The following is an 18,527-nucleotide window of genomic DNA, read 5'->3' on the forward strand; positions in this document are numbered from 1 at the left end:
TCTTTGAAACCCTCCCTTCCTCCCAAACATTGCTGTCTCTACACCTCGTTAACGTTAATAGACATCCATTTTCTGTCTTACTGAGAAGTGGTGGACTGGGACCAGTGTTAAGGGTACGGCTGTGCCCTCCATCCCTCCATCACCCCATCCTTTCCCCTTCACAGACCAACTAACTTTAAAAAAGGACGTAGGAGACACAAGGAGACAATATGCCCACTCACTTCATGTCAAAGAAAGGGGAGTGGGTGAGGAGGTAGTTCCACCAAAATGGTCTTCTTGATTGTTATTCTGCATGAGGGGACAATATCCCAAAGGTTCCAATTATTTTCAGAGCTGTTTTATTAGTTTTGAGTTAGCCCAGCTCAAGATCTAAGTAAATGCAACACTATTATATCTTAATATCACTATTATATTACATTACTTGAGATGGTTATATTTTATAGACACACACCTGTGTAGCTAATCCTGTAATTTTCAACTGTGTCTGGTTGAAGTGCAGAAGCACTATGCACTGGAGGTAGATATTCAAAATATTGATTAATGAGTCCCTATACAAGTATGTTTTAAAAGTAGGTATACAATTTTTCTGCTATATTACTACTACTACTACTACTAATTATGATGATGATGATGATAATAATAATAATAATAATAATAATAATAATAATAATAATAATAATAATAATATTGAAAAAACAAGCTGATTAATTTTTGAAATTTTTAACTTTTGTCATTTTGGCGCAACAATTTAGCATTCAACAGTCTGTAAACAACATGGCCTGGAAAGAAGAAAAAAATTCACAACACAGTAAGTCTTAATAATTTATGTAAAAATAGCACCCTGTAGGTAAGAAATTCTGGCAAATTCAGTTGTGCACTTGCAAACTTCATAGAGGCACAGATGGTGTGTCCAATCCACCAAAACAAGCCACTGACTTTGAAACTTTACCTTGACAGACAAAGGAAGCAGGAGACTCTCCAGGGTGGACACGAGCAGTTAGGAAGACCAGCCTCTTCTCCCTCTCTGGACTCAGGTGGGCTGGAGGGAAAGAGAGAGAGGTGAGGAGAGAGAGAAAAACACGTGGAGAAATGGGCAGAAAGAGGGAGGGAGAAAGGTAGAAGGGGAAAAGGGCAGAGAACGAGAGGTAGAGAGTGATTTTACAGGTTTTAACATCACGCCCAGGGACTGCAGTTGAAAATTAGCTGGACAACTAACGCTGGCACATTTACTTAATATTGATTTGTGTTCAGTGACCTGTAAAAATAAATTTAATAAACTAATAAACTAAAGGGAGAGAGAGGTGGCGTTGTTACTGCACACTCAAGTTCTAGTAAAGCGATGCAGCGCAGATCTATGACAGGGATGAACTTCACTGAGCTGCAAAAGGAGGTAAGACATCATTATCGCAGGTTGGTATCAAAGTCAATTGTACATGTGGCGTATCCTAGTCAGGTGTGCGACTGACACACACACACACACACACACACACACACACTTCAAGGTTGCCAAAGGGCCCGGGTCAAAACACAAAACTGACCTGGCCTTCACTTTTCAGCCAGACGCACATGAATCAAACATTGAACCAACACATGGCATAGAATATTCAACAGGAGTGGTGAATTATACAACCACACAGGTCAGGAGCAGACAGCAACAAGCTTGACCTGTTGGAGCCGCTCTGGTCTGGCTAGCCACTTCCTGTCTGTTTACTCTGTAGTGGAGGGGATTTTGGACATTTTCCTTGCTCCTAGGAGACCTTTCTTGGGCTTTCAATTCATTCTACTTGTCTGGTGTTTCCCAACATGAAGCGTTATAGTGTGTGTCAGCATATGTGCCAATTCTGAGAGTCCAGAAATAGAGTTTGAAAATTTGAGATTCAGAGTCCTTATTTCCTGCAATCTCTTAATTTTGGAAGAAAAAGCTGTAATGTCTGGCCATCCTATAGATTTGTGTTGTAGCTGAATGTGCGAGCAGCCTGCAGAACCATTCTTGCAGGACTGTGTGCCAGACCTACAGGCATATTTGTTTTCTTTCACATTCTCCTTTTTACTTCTCACGGTACACTTGCTTTTGGCTTTAGCCACCACAGAACTAATTACGTAATCATGCAGACTGCATTTGGTGTAACAGATTTTGCTGACTGTTGCTGACAGTATAGGGCCTAGATTTATTGTGCTAATATTTTTTCAACAAACATAGTAAATGAAATTTAATTGAAATATAAGAGAGAATCAGGAAAAATGACACAGAACCTCAGGCACGGGGCATGAAAATCAGTAGGACTGGCCATTATGTGCTTCAGTGTGGCTAGACTGCAGAGTGAGAAATTATATTTCTTCTTTAGTACCTGAGCTGAAAAAGTTTCAGAGAGGTAGTGTACGTCCAGGGATGGCCTATGGCGCATTTGAGACCACGCCACAGGGAAGGAAGTTCTTTGTTCTAAAGGTCATATTAACCATCCTCTTGAAGATAGATATATGGAGGCTCATACTTGCTCAAATTCCTCAAATATGATGGACTAGATGACATAAAAAACAAGCAGTCTCTACTTCAGGTTCGCAGTCCAGACTAAAACCACAGAAGTCAACATTTTGCTGTTTCCTTGGTCAGTGTTTCTCCTCTAATCTGCTGTTGCTAATGGATGAAAGTGATTGTGTGCCTCATTGCTATACACAAACTAAATATCTTATTGATTGGCCCCCACTCACCCCCCACCCCCACTTGTGCTGAGCAGAGAAAATGCTAATTAGCAACAGGCTACACACCTTTCCTTCTCCTTAATTCCTATTTAGCCTCTGAGCGGTGTACGAGTGTGTGTGTGCGCGAGTGTGAATGTGTGTTAGTGTGTGTGTGTGTGTGTGTATGTGTGTGTGTGTTTCTGCGGTGCGTGGTGGTAAACAAAAAAAGGGCTGTTCCATTTTGGAACACTCTCTCTCTGATTTTATTTCCCTTTTCTCTCCCTCTGCCCTTCACAGAGACAAATGGCTTTGCCATTCAGGAGTCTCCGTGGAGCGGGGCGGGCCGTTTGTTGTAAATGTGAGTGCTTGCGGTTTGGCCAGCCGCTGGGTGCTCGGTGGCTGTGAAATTCCATCACTTAGAAATTCCACCTTGGCCTCGACCCCACGCCGCCACACAGGCTGCGACACAGGAACACAAAGCCATCCACACACACGCACACGTAGATATAACTGCACAACATGCACACACACACACACACACACACACATCGATATAACCACACAAAACGCACACATGCATACACTCACAAACACACACAAAAAGACATAACCACACACGAAGGCATGCATGCACACACACGCACATGGAACACACACACATGGCACAGAACAGAACTGCAGTCACAAAGGACTTAAAATCCTACTCAGCCATACACACAAAGCACCCCCCTCCAGTAAAATCAAGAACCCAGAAAGTCGTGCACCAAACCGCAGGCAGCAGCCAAGATCCTGGCTGTAGAGGAATTCAGCCACCGTGGCTGTGCTAGATTTAGTCTCGGTGCTAGTGTGCCCGTGCTGCTTCATCAAAACAATGTCTTCCGCCAGGCTTCCACAGCTTACAAAGGACCCACTGTTTAATTCACTCTTAGTGTGTGTGTGTGTGTGTGTAAGTGTGTGTGCCTCCTCAGGACTCTTACAAGTGCTTCCCAAGCAGAAGTTGTGTTCATGTGTCAGTATCTCTGCGTTCCTCTGTAAAAATCTGATTCTGCCCAGTCAAGCATTGTAGCACAAAATTAACTCCCACAATTCCATAGGTGCTGCACTGTCTTGAGGGAACTCGAGGGAGCCAAGTGCCTCAGCTAAGGTGAACGTAAAGGAAAATTGAAATCAAGGCCTGGATGCGGATGAGACTCAAAGTTAAGGTTAGAGGTCCAAGTGAACCTTGAGCCCCGGGAGCACAATGCTGCAGTGGCGTCTCCTGACCTCAAGGTGTCAGTAGAGATCGGCAGGGGGGCTGCCACGGGGAGAGAGCGAGAGATAAGGAGAGGGAAGGAGAGAGAGAGAGAGAGAGAGAGAGAGAGAGAGGGAGAGAAAGCAAGACATTAGGCTGAAAGGTAGCTTTCTAAGGCAACATAAAAAACAACTCTCTTTACTGCAAAGACTTTTTTCTTTCTTTTTTTTTCTTTTGCTGACAGATTTTAGAAATAATAGCAGGGGGAGGAACAACAATGTTTCAACAATAGATGCCCTCCATGAAGAGTGCTGAGCCGAGCCCATCGGTGTTACTCAAAAGCATGAAAAATGTGGCACATCCAGCACCACCACCTGCAATTTAATTTATATTTGGGAGTAAAATAAATGGAATGCAATCGAAGTAAACCATCTTTATGGGTTGTGTTGCCTCTTTTACCTTGTTACTTTGGTTTAGCATAGGCTTGGCTGTTTTTACATTGTATATTATGATCAGGCCCAAAATAAAATTGTGGAATCCAAATGCACTTACTTTCACACTTTTAAAACTGTGGCAGCAAATGTGGCAGAATATTTCAGGGATGGCAAAAAAAAAAAAAAAAAAAAAAAAAAACTTTCTGCACAAGTACCATATTTTTATTTTTGGTCAAAAATACCACGCATAGTGAAATAATTGCCCACAGATTTTATTGGAGCTTTCTCATGGGCATGAGTGGATAAGACTTCTATTTTACAGCTACTTTTGTAGTATCTGTTAGCCATCCAAACAGTCTTTGTGACTTTAATCCTTCACTACAGCAACACTGGGGTGGCAACAGAACCTACTCCTGAGAGGGCCTGTCTCTCAATTATGAACCTCTTTAACTCTCCACATCATCACATCCTCGGTGGGCCTGTCACAGCAGCTCAGAGTACATGACTGAAAAAAATGAAAAAGCAAAGGGGAGAGAGAGAGAGAGACCAAGAGGGAGAGAGAGAGAGAGAGAGCACAAGTGTGTATAAGGAAAAAAAAAAGACAGAGTGTGCAAACGGGGTGGAGGCTGAGCAGGGGAGGGAGAAGCGACAATGAGTGAGTGAAAGCGCCAGAAACTATAAGAGGGAGCAAAATTTATGCCCACACTTCCAAATCAAAGTGCTCCCTCAGCATATTTCTCACCTGCCAAAGTCACACGCTGCACTGTATGGCACATTACCGCTCATTCTCTTGCAGCTCGCTGAGAGGAAATAAAAAATTAAAGGATGTCATACCACGATCAGCTCTGATAAATATGTAAATTGCCGCCGAGAAGAAAAGTGTCTGTGACAAACAACATAAATCTAATGGATTCTGAAGGTCACTTCCGATTGTGCCGGTCAGCTCTTTCTGTGACAGCGGTCCCAGGAACTTTGGGTTCAGTCTCATCAGTTGTGACATGATATAATTAAATGAGGTCTTCTTCATCATTCTTCTTCGGCAGATGCAAAGGAAGAGCTGTCAAGATATACTTCAAGCAGTGGCATCATGGCATATATTTAAATTCAGTTATCCACTTTAAAAGTCGATTGGATTCAAGTAGAGGGATGGAAGTAGATTTTGCCTACAATATTTTACATCAGAGACCTCCAGAGGTTCTGACATGGAGGGCTAGGGGACAATTTTAACATTGATGGTAGAATGTAGGCCACCTGTAATGACATCAAACAGCAATTTAAGAAATACAGTCTAAAGTTTTATCATGAAATAGATCAAGTATGTAATATTTAAAGGGGCACTACACAAAATTAACAAGGGTCACATGAAGCGAAGTGAAGTGAGGACCATTTACACTCTATTGACAAAACACTACGATGAACTAACGATGAGTGGAGAAAGCAAACTCAGTGCAAGATTGGATGGTTGCCTCTACATGGTTCTCATTGTCAGACAAATGACGAGAATCATACTCAAGAGGAAAAAGTGGAATAAGCAATTCTCACATCGATTACTCGATTAATCCATCCAATCCAATCAATTTTGCATGGCTTTAAAACTCTTTGGTATACTTGGGGACCAATAATTGTGTGTGTGTGTGTGTGTGTGTGTGTGTTGGCAGGGGGGCAAATTTCACCCTGATCCGCAGATCTAAAGCATACGGCCCTGCTGTTTGGTGTACTATGATACAATAAAACACTCTGTCAAACCGGACCACAGCTTTATGCCACCACGAGTCCTGGACCAAGGCCTTTCACTATCCCCCCCCCCCCCTCCTCTCTCACCGCTCGCTGGGTTTTACACTGTAATAAATTAGCCTCACTTTGGCGAGGTGGCAACAAGACATGCTTGGCGCTCCGCTCGGTGCGTCACAGCGAGGACGTGTGCGAGCTGTAAATTGTCAGTGGCGTTGAATTTATACAGAGCCTTGGGACGAGATGCAGTGCCTTGTTCTGCCCAGCCAAGTGAGTCCCAACAAGCATCAAAAGCTCCGCTCCTCTCCTCCCATCACCCCCTCTCTCTCTCCACTCCTTGACATCACCCTCCGCCACCTCAAGGACAGAGAGAGAGAGAGAGAGAGAGAGAGAGAGAGGGATGGGGGAAATGTGGAGGGCTCTAAAGTGATAGTTTTATGACGCTGTTTTCTTCCCCAAGAATTGACCAAGTCCCTGACTGAAATTTGTGTGTGTGTGTGTGTGTGTGTGTGTGTGTGTGTGTGTGTGTGTGTGTGTGTGTGTGTGTGTGTGTGTGTGTGTCTGCCTTTGGTCTCAGATTTATTCAGCTCTTCTTATTGTGGAGAGGCAGGGGCAATGCCAAGGCCTTCTCACACACTCATAAAGCATCCGCTGTCACTTCACACGCTACACAACACACAGCTCAACTCCCAGGAGGTGAAGTGAGGAGATGGGCGAGAGATAGAGATAGAGAGAGAAAGAGAGAGAGAGAGGAGAGCAAGATGTAGTGAGGGAAAAGCATAACACTGCTAACTGTCACAAACGGGGCGATGGTGTTTTCTCTGAACACCTGCCCTGATGGAAAGAGAAAGCTAGAGAGAGAGAGAGAAAGAGAGAGAGAGAGAGATGGAGAGAGAGTCAGACCGGCATGTGGATGGACAGAGAGAGGGGGATCGATTGATAAATAGACAGAGGTGAGAGAGGACAGAGACAAACAGTGAGACAGGTGGAGAGGCAGGTAGACACGTAGATGGACAGAGGTGAGAGAGGACAGAGAGAGAGAGCGAGAGACGGAGACAGATGGAGGGAGAGACAGAGGTGAGAGGACAGTGCGGCAGACCGGATGACCCCAGCCTGAGGTACACGCTGGGTTAAGTCATCTCTTCCTCCAAAACATCCCACCATTCCTTCTCACCTTCATCCTCTGTTCCCTCCACTTACTCATCTCCTTACCCCCGTCTCTCTCCCTCCCTCTCTCCCTCTCCCTCTCTCTCCTTCCTTGGCTATCAGAGCCACCTTGGATGAGCTTGTGGCTGAAGAGAGCAATCAAAAGCAGAGATTTGGCGATCCGAGATGTGTGTGTGTGTGTGTGAGAGAGAGAGAAAGAGAGACAGAAAAGGAGAGAGAGAGAGAGAGAGAGAAAGTAGGCCTGGGGAGAGGATTACAATAGCCATATCGAGACTGCGATTGTCATCACAGCCAGACAGAAGGGGAAGGGATGGAGAGAAAGAGAGAACAGGAAATAGATGGGTGTGTGTGTGTGTGTGTGTGTGTGGGGTAGGGTGGGTGGGGGTAGGTAGAGAGATAAGGGGTGAGGGCAAAAAAGAGAGAAAGAGATGGAGAAAAAAGAGAAAAGACAGAGAGGGGAGGGACCAGAGGAAATCCTTGAGAAGACAGCATGTAAATACGCCAACGGCGGGCCTCTTAAGTGGAGATGAAGAGGCGGCAGGATAAAAAGCTCTGAGCGCTGTGTGATTACGGATCGATTTGCCGCAATCAAGCCCCCTTATGGCTGGTCCCTGTGAAATGGAGAGATTTCTGCTCCTCAAGGGCAGCTGTGATGACAGTGGAGGTCACAGACGACAGGAGTGACAGAGGGAGACACGCCGACAGAGGGAGAGGAGCGACGGAGGGAGGGGATAGAGAGAGAGGGGGGGGGGGGGCGCGCAGGCTTTCTTTAACGAGGTGCTAGCCGGCCATCAGCACCCTAGCCCAAGCTGAAGGGCCTTCTAATTATGCTAATGGAGGGAGGTGGTGCTGGGATGGGGCCCCTTTGGCTGTCATTGACCATGGAGCGGGCTGCTGCCGCCAGGAGCTCTGGCCCTGACAGGGTCACAAATGAGAGCTGAAGAGCACGCATGCACCCAGACAAACATGCAAACAATGACTCCTGTTTACACACGGGGGGTTACAATTCCTGACATGATATGGAATTAGGGAAGCGGCTTATGTGGAAGACTCGTGCGCTAGTGTAAACACACGATGGCATGGCATAACCTGCTGTTTTCTTGCAAAGCTGGTGGTGGGGGGATTAAGGATGCTGGAGTTGGGGGGTGAGTGGTGGGATATTTTCTTCGGGTTGGATAAGCTAAGGGAGCATAGAGACAGAATGAACCACCTCAGACAGGCCAATCACAAGATATTATAAATAAAATAAAATATTATTTAGCTTTCATTCTGTTGCTAATTTGACGGATGTATTAAGTGACACACTGATAGGAAACGTTATAAAAAAAAAGCCAGTTCCACAAATGTCTTAATATCACGAGGAAATATAAAATCACCATGCCTTTTTTGTGAGTATTTAAATCTCTGGCCACAGCTTCAACACTCCTTACTTGTCCAGTAGAGAGGAATCACCTCCACATTAATGTGCTTTTCTTTGTGCTGCAAAAATAAAATAGAGAGGAATCACCCGTACATTAATGTGCTTTTCTTTGTACTGCAAGGAATAAAATCCCAGAGTTTTCAGTCTCTGTAGAAAAAGAGGGTTTCGGCAAAGATGTATACCTCTGCAGCTCTTAGCCACAACATTATATGATGACCCAAACATCAACCTACACACAATACGCTATAATAAATGAAGAGCTGATATGTGTGTTTGAATCCTTCATTATTCCTATAGTCTTCAGGGCCAACAACCTCTTCAAGCTTTTCTTCACATGTCTTCAGAAGCGGCCCGTATCTCTTACAGTCACACATTGGTTTATAGAGCTCTGTCACTGTAGAGAAAGAGTGTGACAGACACTTGGCGTCGAGGGGTGAGACAGAGATTCACTGAGAGAGAGACAAAGGCAGAGCTTTGTGAAGTATCAAAAGCGGCGGGCCCTTTTGGCGATATGATATGGATGCCTGGCGCAAAGTCAGAGGCGGGGACTGCTTAGGGTTTCAAGGCATTGGTCACAGGCCTTTCTCAAACCCTGACTTCGCCTCTCTTGCCTTCAGAAAATGATGACAGGAGGAGAGGAACATAAAAAGGAGGGATGGCTGGTCTGCGCGCGGCATGATACAGAATCAGAGACAGCCAGTAATAGCCTTTTTTGAAGAATGCGCCACTGAACTTTAAGGGCCGTCTTGCTTGAAAGGACAAGTTACAAATAGGAAGAAAGGAGAGGGAGAAATGATTTCCCAGGGATATACCCCCTGCTGTGCTGCCCTATCCCCACACCACAGTGGAGGAGTGTGTGTTTGTCTCTGTGTGTGTGTGTGAGTGCGTGTGTGTACTGTACATGTCTGCGTGTGAGCAGCCGGTCCAACATGCTGCAAGGAAAAGGGTAGCACGCACACACACATGCATGTACAAAGACACACACACACACAAACACAAAATATACAATTGCGCTGGAAGACCGTGTTGACAACGAGGGCAAAGTTTGTTCTTAAATGTCACTTGGACCACTGTCACTTTTCAGAGGGAACCCGTAACTAAAGCCTTTCTGACAAACAGAGCAGTCAGACAGACTTCAGACGTACAGGCAGGACTGGTGTGTGGTTCTTTATTACTCCCTCTCTCCCTACCTATCAATAATTTCTGAGCCACAACAATACAGCCAGGCTGAGGTAAACAACCATAGTGCATCCCGGCTTTAATAACTACCGTCACAGCTCCCAGCTATCTCTTTCTGTCAATTTTTCTTCCATTCTACTCTGTTCGATTCTACCTGTTTTTCTCCGCCTCTCATCTTCGCCGCAGCCGAAAGAAAGATAACTTTCAACTTGCTGCTCTGTTCCCTGCCCCAGTGTAAAATCACCTCCCTGCGCCGCTCCCAAAACACACATACACACACGTACACATGCATTTACACGTAAACCCAAACACACACACACACACACACGATGTCTCTGGCTGCAGCAGTGGGGCGTCTACAGTGGAAAGATGTGGTGGTCTGGGAACGGTCGGCTCATCTGCCAGTTCAGTTACTGACAAGCCATACAAGCACTGGCTGTCCCATCCTGCTGAACGGACACCACCTGAAAAGAGTGTGTATTTATGTGTGTGTGTGTGTGTGTGTGTGTGTATGCACATGAATGCTTGTGCACATGCCTGTGTTTGTGCATGGACCTTTTCTTCTCTGCGGTATGTGTGTGTGGTTTTTGTTTGCACGAGCCTGTACTCATGGGTGTGTGTGTGTGTGTGTGTGTGTGTTCATGTGTGCGTTAAAGGGCAGTTGCATGGCTCTGCGGCAGCGACAATGTCATTCAGCAGTTTAGTAACAGGCCATTACCTTGTTAATACCAGCCTAATGGGCGGCCCGCTATTTTAGAACCACGGTCATGTTTCTGCCATTAACAACCACTTAGTGCTCCACTCACATCAACGGGCCACAGGGACACGCCAAGAACAACAACAAAATAACAGAGACAATGTGATAATATGCTCAGTCTCATTAAAAACAAAACAGACCAAGCAAAATGGCTTTGCTTTCTTTCCCAATTTACATGTGAAGTTGTTTGCGCGCTCGGAGGAGGGCAGCGGTTGTAGAATCTATACTGCGGGTTAAAAGTTACACCAATCAGTCACTTCAGAAAAATCAAACCCTAACACTGAAGAACAGAAACTCATTTCTTGCCCAAAATGAGTGTCCTTTCATTTTATTGACAACGGCAGTAAATCTCTTTGAAACGACAGGGTAAACTGACAGCAACCGAAAAGAAAAAGAAAAAAATCTGATTATAACAGATATTATGATTCATAACTCTCCAGCCAGTGACTGATCACTTCATATAAGATCCCATACCCACAGAGTAAATTGACAATTTGGTTCATTTTTTTTTCCCTTTCTGTGATTAAAAAGGCAAAATCCGTAAGAGTTATCCATCTCCCTAATCTCTCTGTAAGTTAACTTGAAAGGCTTTAAATACAGCGTAACACCTGCTGTTAATACAACTCCCTGATAAAGCTGACATCAAATGTCTCAGATAACATCGCTGCTTATCACTGCAAATTAAATGACTTCTGGAATACCTCAAGAAATGAATTTTATAACGTCGCATAAATGTATAAAAGAGAAGGTAGAGAAGCGACGAGAGGCCAGCTCATGACGTCAAATCAGAAAAAATCCTCGTCTCTTAATTGCACAGGTACTCCTAATTACACTAAATCATGTCCGACTTTACATCGACTGTTAAAGAGGCCTCCATGCACATACACCGAGCATGGTGTGTGTGTGAGTGCCGACAGTGAAAACACATTTTGGCGTCTTCATTTGAAGTCAAACAGGCATTAAAATGGTAAATGAGCTCATGACTCCTGTTTCTCCTGCTCTCTCCCCTAACACTCCTGATTGGCTGGCTCGTTGTACTGGCTGCGTGCTGGTTGGTTTAGGATTAACGTGGTTGCCATGACAACATGTCGGCTCCAGAGTTGTGGATGCATGCATGCATGTGTGTGCGTGTGTGTGTGTGTGTGTGCATGTGTGTATGTGTGTGCATACTTTGTTTGAAGTGGCAGGCCCTTTCAACAGCTTTGATCAGGGAAATGTTTGTAGTGGGGGCAAACCTGGAGAACAAACAGGACTTCAGAGAGATTAGCGATCTGTGGAACACACACACACACGCACGCATACACACACACACACACACACACACATGCACACACGCATGCACGCACACACATAGAGAGCAAGTCACGGCTTTCTGACTAAAAAAGCCTCGACTGACAGACAGCTCCTGAAACTTACACTCTTTAAAACATTTTTTGTGTAGATAAAGCAATAACAAGAAGTGGCCATAGTTTCCTTTGGCTGAGATTCCTCTGTTTCCGTCGCTCTCCTTCACACCCTCCAGGCAGATGTTCTTGAAGAAATAGAACAGGAACAAGAGATCGAGTACAAATACTGTACTGTGTGTGTGTGTGTGTGTGTGTGTGTGTGCATTTGTATGTGTGTGTCACCCCTGCAGGGCTGGTGTAAATCCATCAGTGCTGAGAGGAGGCCAGGTGAGTGCTTTAGTGGCCAAGGTGTGACACTCAGCCCCTACGCTCCTCCATCACGCCGCTGAGCAGTAGCATGTGTGTCTGTATGCCTGTGTGTATGTGTTATGTTTATATCTATCTATCTGTGTGTGTGTGTGTGTGTAAGACAGAGGACCGGTGACGTCTGAACCAGGGGACGGTGATTCAGACAAATACACTGTGCTGCCCCCAACACCAGCCCAGTCCAGCAGCACTGCAGCTATTCTCAGAGCCACAAGCACATTACTCAGCTCCCAAGGTAGGAGGATAAGTCATCCACTAAGGTCACATACTGTGTTATGTCTCTCACTCCAAGTAGTTTGGAGTTTGAAGAATGTAACTACAAGTCCAAAACAAATGGCAACGCTGCTCCTCATCTCCATTTTAGCAATCCGAGCGAGTGGTATGTCATGTTTACTACTCCCAAACAAGCTCGGGACATCGGAATGATAAAAAATGTCAACATCGTGAACAAGTCCACTCAATAAGCTTCCCATGATGGGCCTGTCCCGACTGCTGTATGCCAGACAAAGATGGAAAGGGTACTGTGCATTTTTTAACCTCAGTGGAAGCTATGAGTCAGAGAAAGTGCACTTCACTGAAAAAAAAAAATAAAAATAACACAAAAAGTTACTTAGCTACCTTTGAGCTAATGTGATTAAGATTTCATTCATGTCCCAAAGTCTTCTCCCCAAAAGATGAAGGGATCATTTGTTTTGACATGGTGCTTGTAAAAAATTGATGCGTCAATATCAGTCCAAAGGTTGGAAATGGGTCTTTTTTCCAGTTCATATCATCAAAGATATAATCAGTGGTGGGACATTAAGTCCAGACAGTAAATGGCATGTCCTCTTTGTACTTGATACTCTCACATCTATATGCCAACTCATACAAGCGTACAAGTAAAAATAAATACTTAATAAACTACCCAAGTAGAGGTAAAACTGAAGACATTTAAAGCTGCTGAGAAGCAAAAGAACAGCAGCGTTGCAAATCGAGTCAGTTTGGCTGCTAGTAACTCAAGTACTTCTATTTACTTGCCTCCTCTGAGAGAAACAAAAGGAGATTAAATGAATTCGCTTTATACACAAAGCCAAGTAGAAATAATTCAGAGGCCTTTCACAGTGACAGGCTGCTCTCCTCCTGAATTTAGTTTAGTTTAGATTTTAGCTGAGCTGATCTGAGTTTAAGTTTATGAAAAAGTACGCAGTTTCTGTAGGTGAGACAAACAAAAAAAAAAACCCGAGGGTTTTCACGAAAAGTCTCACCTCAAAAGAAATTATCAGCTCAACAACAAGGCAAAACAAAACAACACAACACAAGCTGCAGAAACATGCAACCACATCCAGGCTAATCTATTTTTTTTTTTTTCCTCCTTTCTGATCTGACGGTTCCTTTCCTTGATGTCGGATGGGGTTGGGGAGGTCCAGAAGCAGGGGGGGGCAAGGTGGCCCGATCACACCCTGAGAAGCGAGCCCTAAGGGAAGGGATTAGAAGGCAGGAGGAAAACGGTGATGCAATATTAATTGGTGATAGTGCGTGCCAGGGAGTGTGGGGTTGTCCGGGGGTTGTGTCCCCCAGGAGAGGCTGTCATGAGCCGGGAGAGACGGGCGGGACGAGTCCCTGACCTTGTCTGTCAGCTGGAGGAGGAGCGAAAGGCCGGGAGAGGAGACCCCCAGCCTCACTGACACTCTGATCTTCCCTGCGCCTGTCTACGGCAAGCCTGCTGGGACAAACCCCGACAAGCAGACAGACAGACAGACAGACAGACAGACTAGGGAACGGCAAAACAGGGAGAGAGAGTGTGATCTTCACTGTGGAAAAGACAAAGTGAAGCAAAGAGGAATGATACAAAAAGGAATGTCTACAATAAACAGGCGTCTCTGCACAGAAAAATAGAAAACTGTGCATTTAGACAATTTAGACGCATGTGCGAACACACAAACACACACACACTGAAATGGGAGACAATGCCGACAAAAAGGTCTTTACACTGAACGCAGCGCAGAGAATCCGTGATGACTTTTGATATCTTCCTCTTGGTGGTGTGACAATAGCGGCTCAGATTATGGCGCGAGATGAAGAGAGGGAGTGAGCGAGGAAGCAAGAGCATATGGGCGAGAGCCACATGTCATCTGGGGACACACAAACACTGGACACATGTCAGCTTCAATTAACCCTCTCCCATCTGTCTGCCGCTTTTTCCTCTCACTTTTCCTCCCTCTATCCGGATCTCAGATAAGCTGCACAGTACAGTAAAGTCCTGTTTGTAGGGCGCAGCACCGAATTAAACATCGTACCTGCTGAAAGAAAAGAAAACATGCCTTTTCCCTTGGTGTCAGAAAATATGCAGTGTGATTTTTTTCCCCCTACTCTCCTGTCAAAAGACATCTACTGTCTCTTTCTCCTCTCACTCTTTCTCCCTCTGTCTGGATCTCAGATAGTTTACACAGTGCTGTAGATCCATGTTTACTGGGGGTAACCCAAAATCACACCGGCCCAAAGAAGAAAACATCTCCTTTACCTTTATCTCAAATCAAATGCAACGTATAATTCCTTCCCTTTCCCTCTTTTCTCTCAAGCCATCCCCTGTCAAAACAGATCTACTGTATTAAATTATCAATGCCGTGGACTTCAATAATTCAGGCTCCCCAGAAGTGTCCTATGCTGACAGTGTCATGGAGTTCCCTGACATATATTGAGCGTTCCTCTAGAGAACTTGTCTAAGTTCCTCTGCTCTGCAGTCCGCGGCAAACTCACCAGCGCTGTCAAAAGGTTAAAAACAGGCAATGAATGTAGAATAGGGGAACATATAATACTAAGTCCTCTTACAATATTTTCAGGCCCACAGACTTCCTGAGTGTATCCCACATGGGCACCATGCGCCTCGATAAGATTAAACCTATGGCATGGAGTCGCCGCAAAGAGACAGACTAAAGGATACAAGCACAGGCGTTGAATGACACAGAATGAAAGGCGTCCAAGCACACACACACACACACACACACACACACACTGTCTCTCTTGAGGACAGCCCTCGGCCACCAGTTCATTTCACCCCTAATTAAAGTCCTTATTAGAGTGGGTTTCAGTTAGCAGCCCCCGCCAAGCTACAATAGCAGCAGCAGCAGCAGCAGCCTGGGTTCCTCCATCCACAGGCGGAGGGCTGCTGCTGTGTAACGCTCCGGCGACAGAGTGGAACGTCACACCGTAAACCTATATCCTTGAGTCTGACAAATGAGGCCCTGGCACTGCCACGGCGTTGCGGGCTACCTGTGAAAGAATGCGTCAGATCCAATCGGATCTTGTCTTCCGCTTGTCACACGGCTGCCCATTTTCTTGTGAGGGAGAAAACTGATGCTGTGCACACACACACACACACACACACTACCTCATGCACATACACTGTCAGCATGTGCACACTTTTGCACAGTAAAATACGTATGTGCTGCACAGGTGCATGCAGATATGTACATACACCCATGCAAAGAAACATATAAACAGGGGATAGACTATGTCTGGGCCGGCTCTGCGCTCCTGTCACCTCTCAGAGCTCCTCTCCTCTCCTGTGTCTCCCCATTCCTCACCAGTCTTTTCTCATCCATCGCCTCTCCCTCCTCTTGTCGGAATCCTTCGTCTCCCCCTGCCCTCCCCCTCCTCCTCCCCTCTTCACCCCCCTGCGTCTGGGATCAACACCTAGCCGTGTGCAGGTGCAAGGCTGCTGGCAAGCTGTCAGCTCGAGTCTCCTCTACTTACACACACACACACACACACACAAGTGCGCGCGCACACACATACGCAGCTTGGCTCCGACACGGCCGCTTCTCACTCCGTGAGCTGGTCTCCGCACAGCTAGCTAGCTCACCCTGTCACTGTCAACACATAAGAGAAGACTAACAGTGAGTGTGGTAAAGGGTGCATAACACTGACTGGGGGACATGGGGTGGGGGTGGGGGTGGGGGGGAGCAGGTGGACTAAGGCTCTCCTTGGGCAAAAGCATTTGTGCAGTGGCTGCTTCAAAATGAGCGTTTAAAATCTCAACACTGCAGCCATACAGATACTGTACCTTTATCAGCGCGCTGTAAACCAACTGCATGACAAACAGGAGAACGTCAAATCAGTTTAATTGGGTGTGTAACACGGCTTGTAAGGCTACAATGTCTCAGTCTCGTGTGTGTTTTCGACTCCATGGCCCAAGGTTTACTGTTGATCCTTTTATACCATCAAAGTGTGAATCCTCCTCTAAATACAAATGATTTTTTTTGTTATTGTATTAATAACGATTTCTTTTTCACATAAATTTCCCCAAAGCACTGCAACCCTGTCAACTTTGTAATTAACTAAATGCAGAACCAACAAAACACTCCAATACACAAAACCGAGTTTTGTGTATTGGAGTGTAAATATATAGGATGGTGAGGATAATTTCAGTGCTGAGTGTGGCTCTCATTTGGGTATTCATACAATGATATATGAACAATTGTGCTATAATTGCAATTATAGACATTATTTTTTGGCGCAGGCAGAAAAATAAGACCTGATGATAAATTTTCACCATAATGACATTTTTCACATAATTGTGGGGCCATGGAAGTGAAATGGATATAAAAGAAACACTGAAGAAAGGAAGAGATTTACACAAAAATTGCAAAGCAGACCTCATGTACAATATATATATATGGATGTATATCAACCCTTTCATGCATGAATTATGAAGTCTGAGTCAAGATTTTTTTTCTTTTAGTCTTCTTACGGACATGAACATTTTTGTGAGTCTCCATACTTCTTTAAGGATGCAGGACTGGTATTACCATGTCATGATACTGGTATTAATATGTTTTCAGCAACAAGAATTGACAGTCTCGGCATAAACCTCAATAGGGGGGAGCAGCAGAGAGCATTCTAGCAGCTGATATGCAATTCCACCACAGAAACCATTGCATTTAGGAGAAAATGACTTTAAACAGCTGTCCACTGTAGTGACTGCTATGTGTGAAAGGGTTAAAAATATCCATACAGGCATACATGTAGCAGATATGTAGAGACATGTAGAGTTCACTTATAGGGCTCTAGTTTAACTCCACGATCTCCACAGCCGGCTCTAAGCGCTGTGTGCTCTAAGTGCGTAGTCAGGGAAGGTGTATCCAAACTCATTCGCTATTTTTGTCCATCTGAGCGGAGCCTTACCCACATGTGCCGAGCCTAAAGGGGCCGGGTGTAGTGGAATACATTAGCCGGGTTTGGAGATGAACGACCAGCTTCACGGAATTCATTATGTCAGAGGAATAAATGAATAAATCAAGCAGACATGCATTTCATTATAGATTTTTTTTCAAATAAAGTAACTAATGCAATAAAGAAAATGCAATCCATGGCTACAGCTCCTCCCCCAACTCCCCTGCCGTGTGTTGCACATCAAGTTGGCCTGTTGTACCATCGCCATATTCAGTTCGGCCTCTCTCTGCCGTACTGTATATATTGTGCAAAACACAGCATGCCGGGAAGAACACATTGACTCTCTGAGCTCTGTGTTGTCATGTGCCACCTGACTTATCCAAGCATCTGATACGCATTTTCGTCATGGCAATATTCGCCCCGCTCGGATTCCTGCCCTCCACAACACATTGTTGAATGTATGCTGCCGCTGGGTTGTTGGCATAATATCTGGTGCAGTAAGCCACATGCATAATAGGTCTTGTGCCTCATCATTTAGATAAACCTCCCATTTCGGTGCAACACGCCTTGCACCCTCGCAACAAGCCTGGGAGCAAGAACAAAAACGCTACATAATGGGCAAAGCGTGTTTCCAGGTCACCAAAATACCAACTGGTCATAGCACTGCTGGCAGCGGTATCTGCACACCCGCGAAAATAGTGCCCATAGTATGTGTGGTGCACAGCGCAAGGAAAGCAAGGAAAGCAAGCAAGCAGACACACAGACGTGCATCTGATGAAATGATGAGAATGACCTCTCTCAGTGGGTTTCAGATTAGGCAAAAATCATTAAGATTAACATCAACTTTATTGATTGAAATTGAAATATTGCAGATTAAAGATGTTTTCATCATGCTGATACAGGGTTATTGTTGGCCAGAGAGGTAATTAGGTGTGATAAATTATTCCCTTAGCCATTAGCCTGCCTTTGTAGCACCAACACTCAGACACACACACACTCTCACTCTCTCTCTCTCTCTCTCTCTCTCTCTCTCTCACACACACACACACACACACACACACACACA

At 45.1% G+C, this 18,527-nt stretch overlaps 1 protein-coding gene across 1 annotated transcript in view; it reads right to left on the reverse strand.

The window, feature by feature from the left end:
* The window catches only part of agbl4 (AGBL carboxypeptidase 4), a 285,510-nt gene that overhangs the window by 28,058 nt on the left and 238,925 nt on the right, over nucleotides 1–18,527 (reverse strand). Inside the window, exon 7 of the mRNA XM_030048927.1 lies at nucleotides 950–1,039. Coding sequence (XP_029904787.1) covers nucleotides 950–1,039 — 90 coding nt within the window. The remainder of the gene's footprint in view (nucleotides 1–949; nucleotides 1,040–18,527) is intronic.

This window comes from Myripristis murdjan, chromosome 4 (assembly GCF_902150065.1).
Source record: "Myripristis murdjan chromosome 4, fMyrMur1.1, whole genome shotgun sequence".
NCBI lineage: Eukaryota > Metazoa > Chordata > Actinopteri > Holocentriformes > Holocentridae > Myripristis > Myripristis murdjan.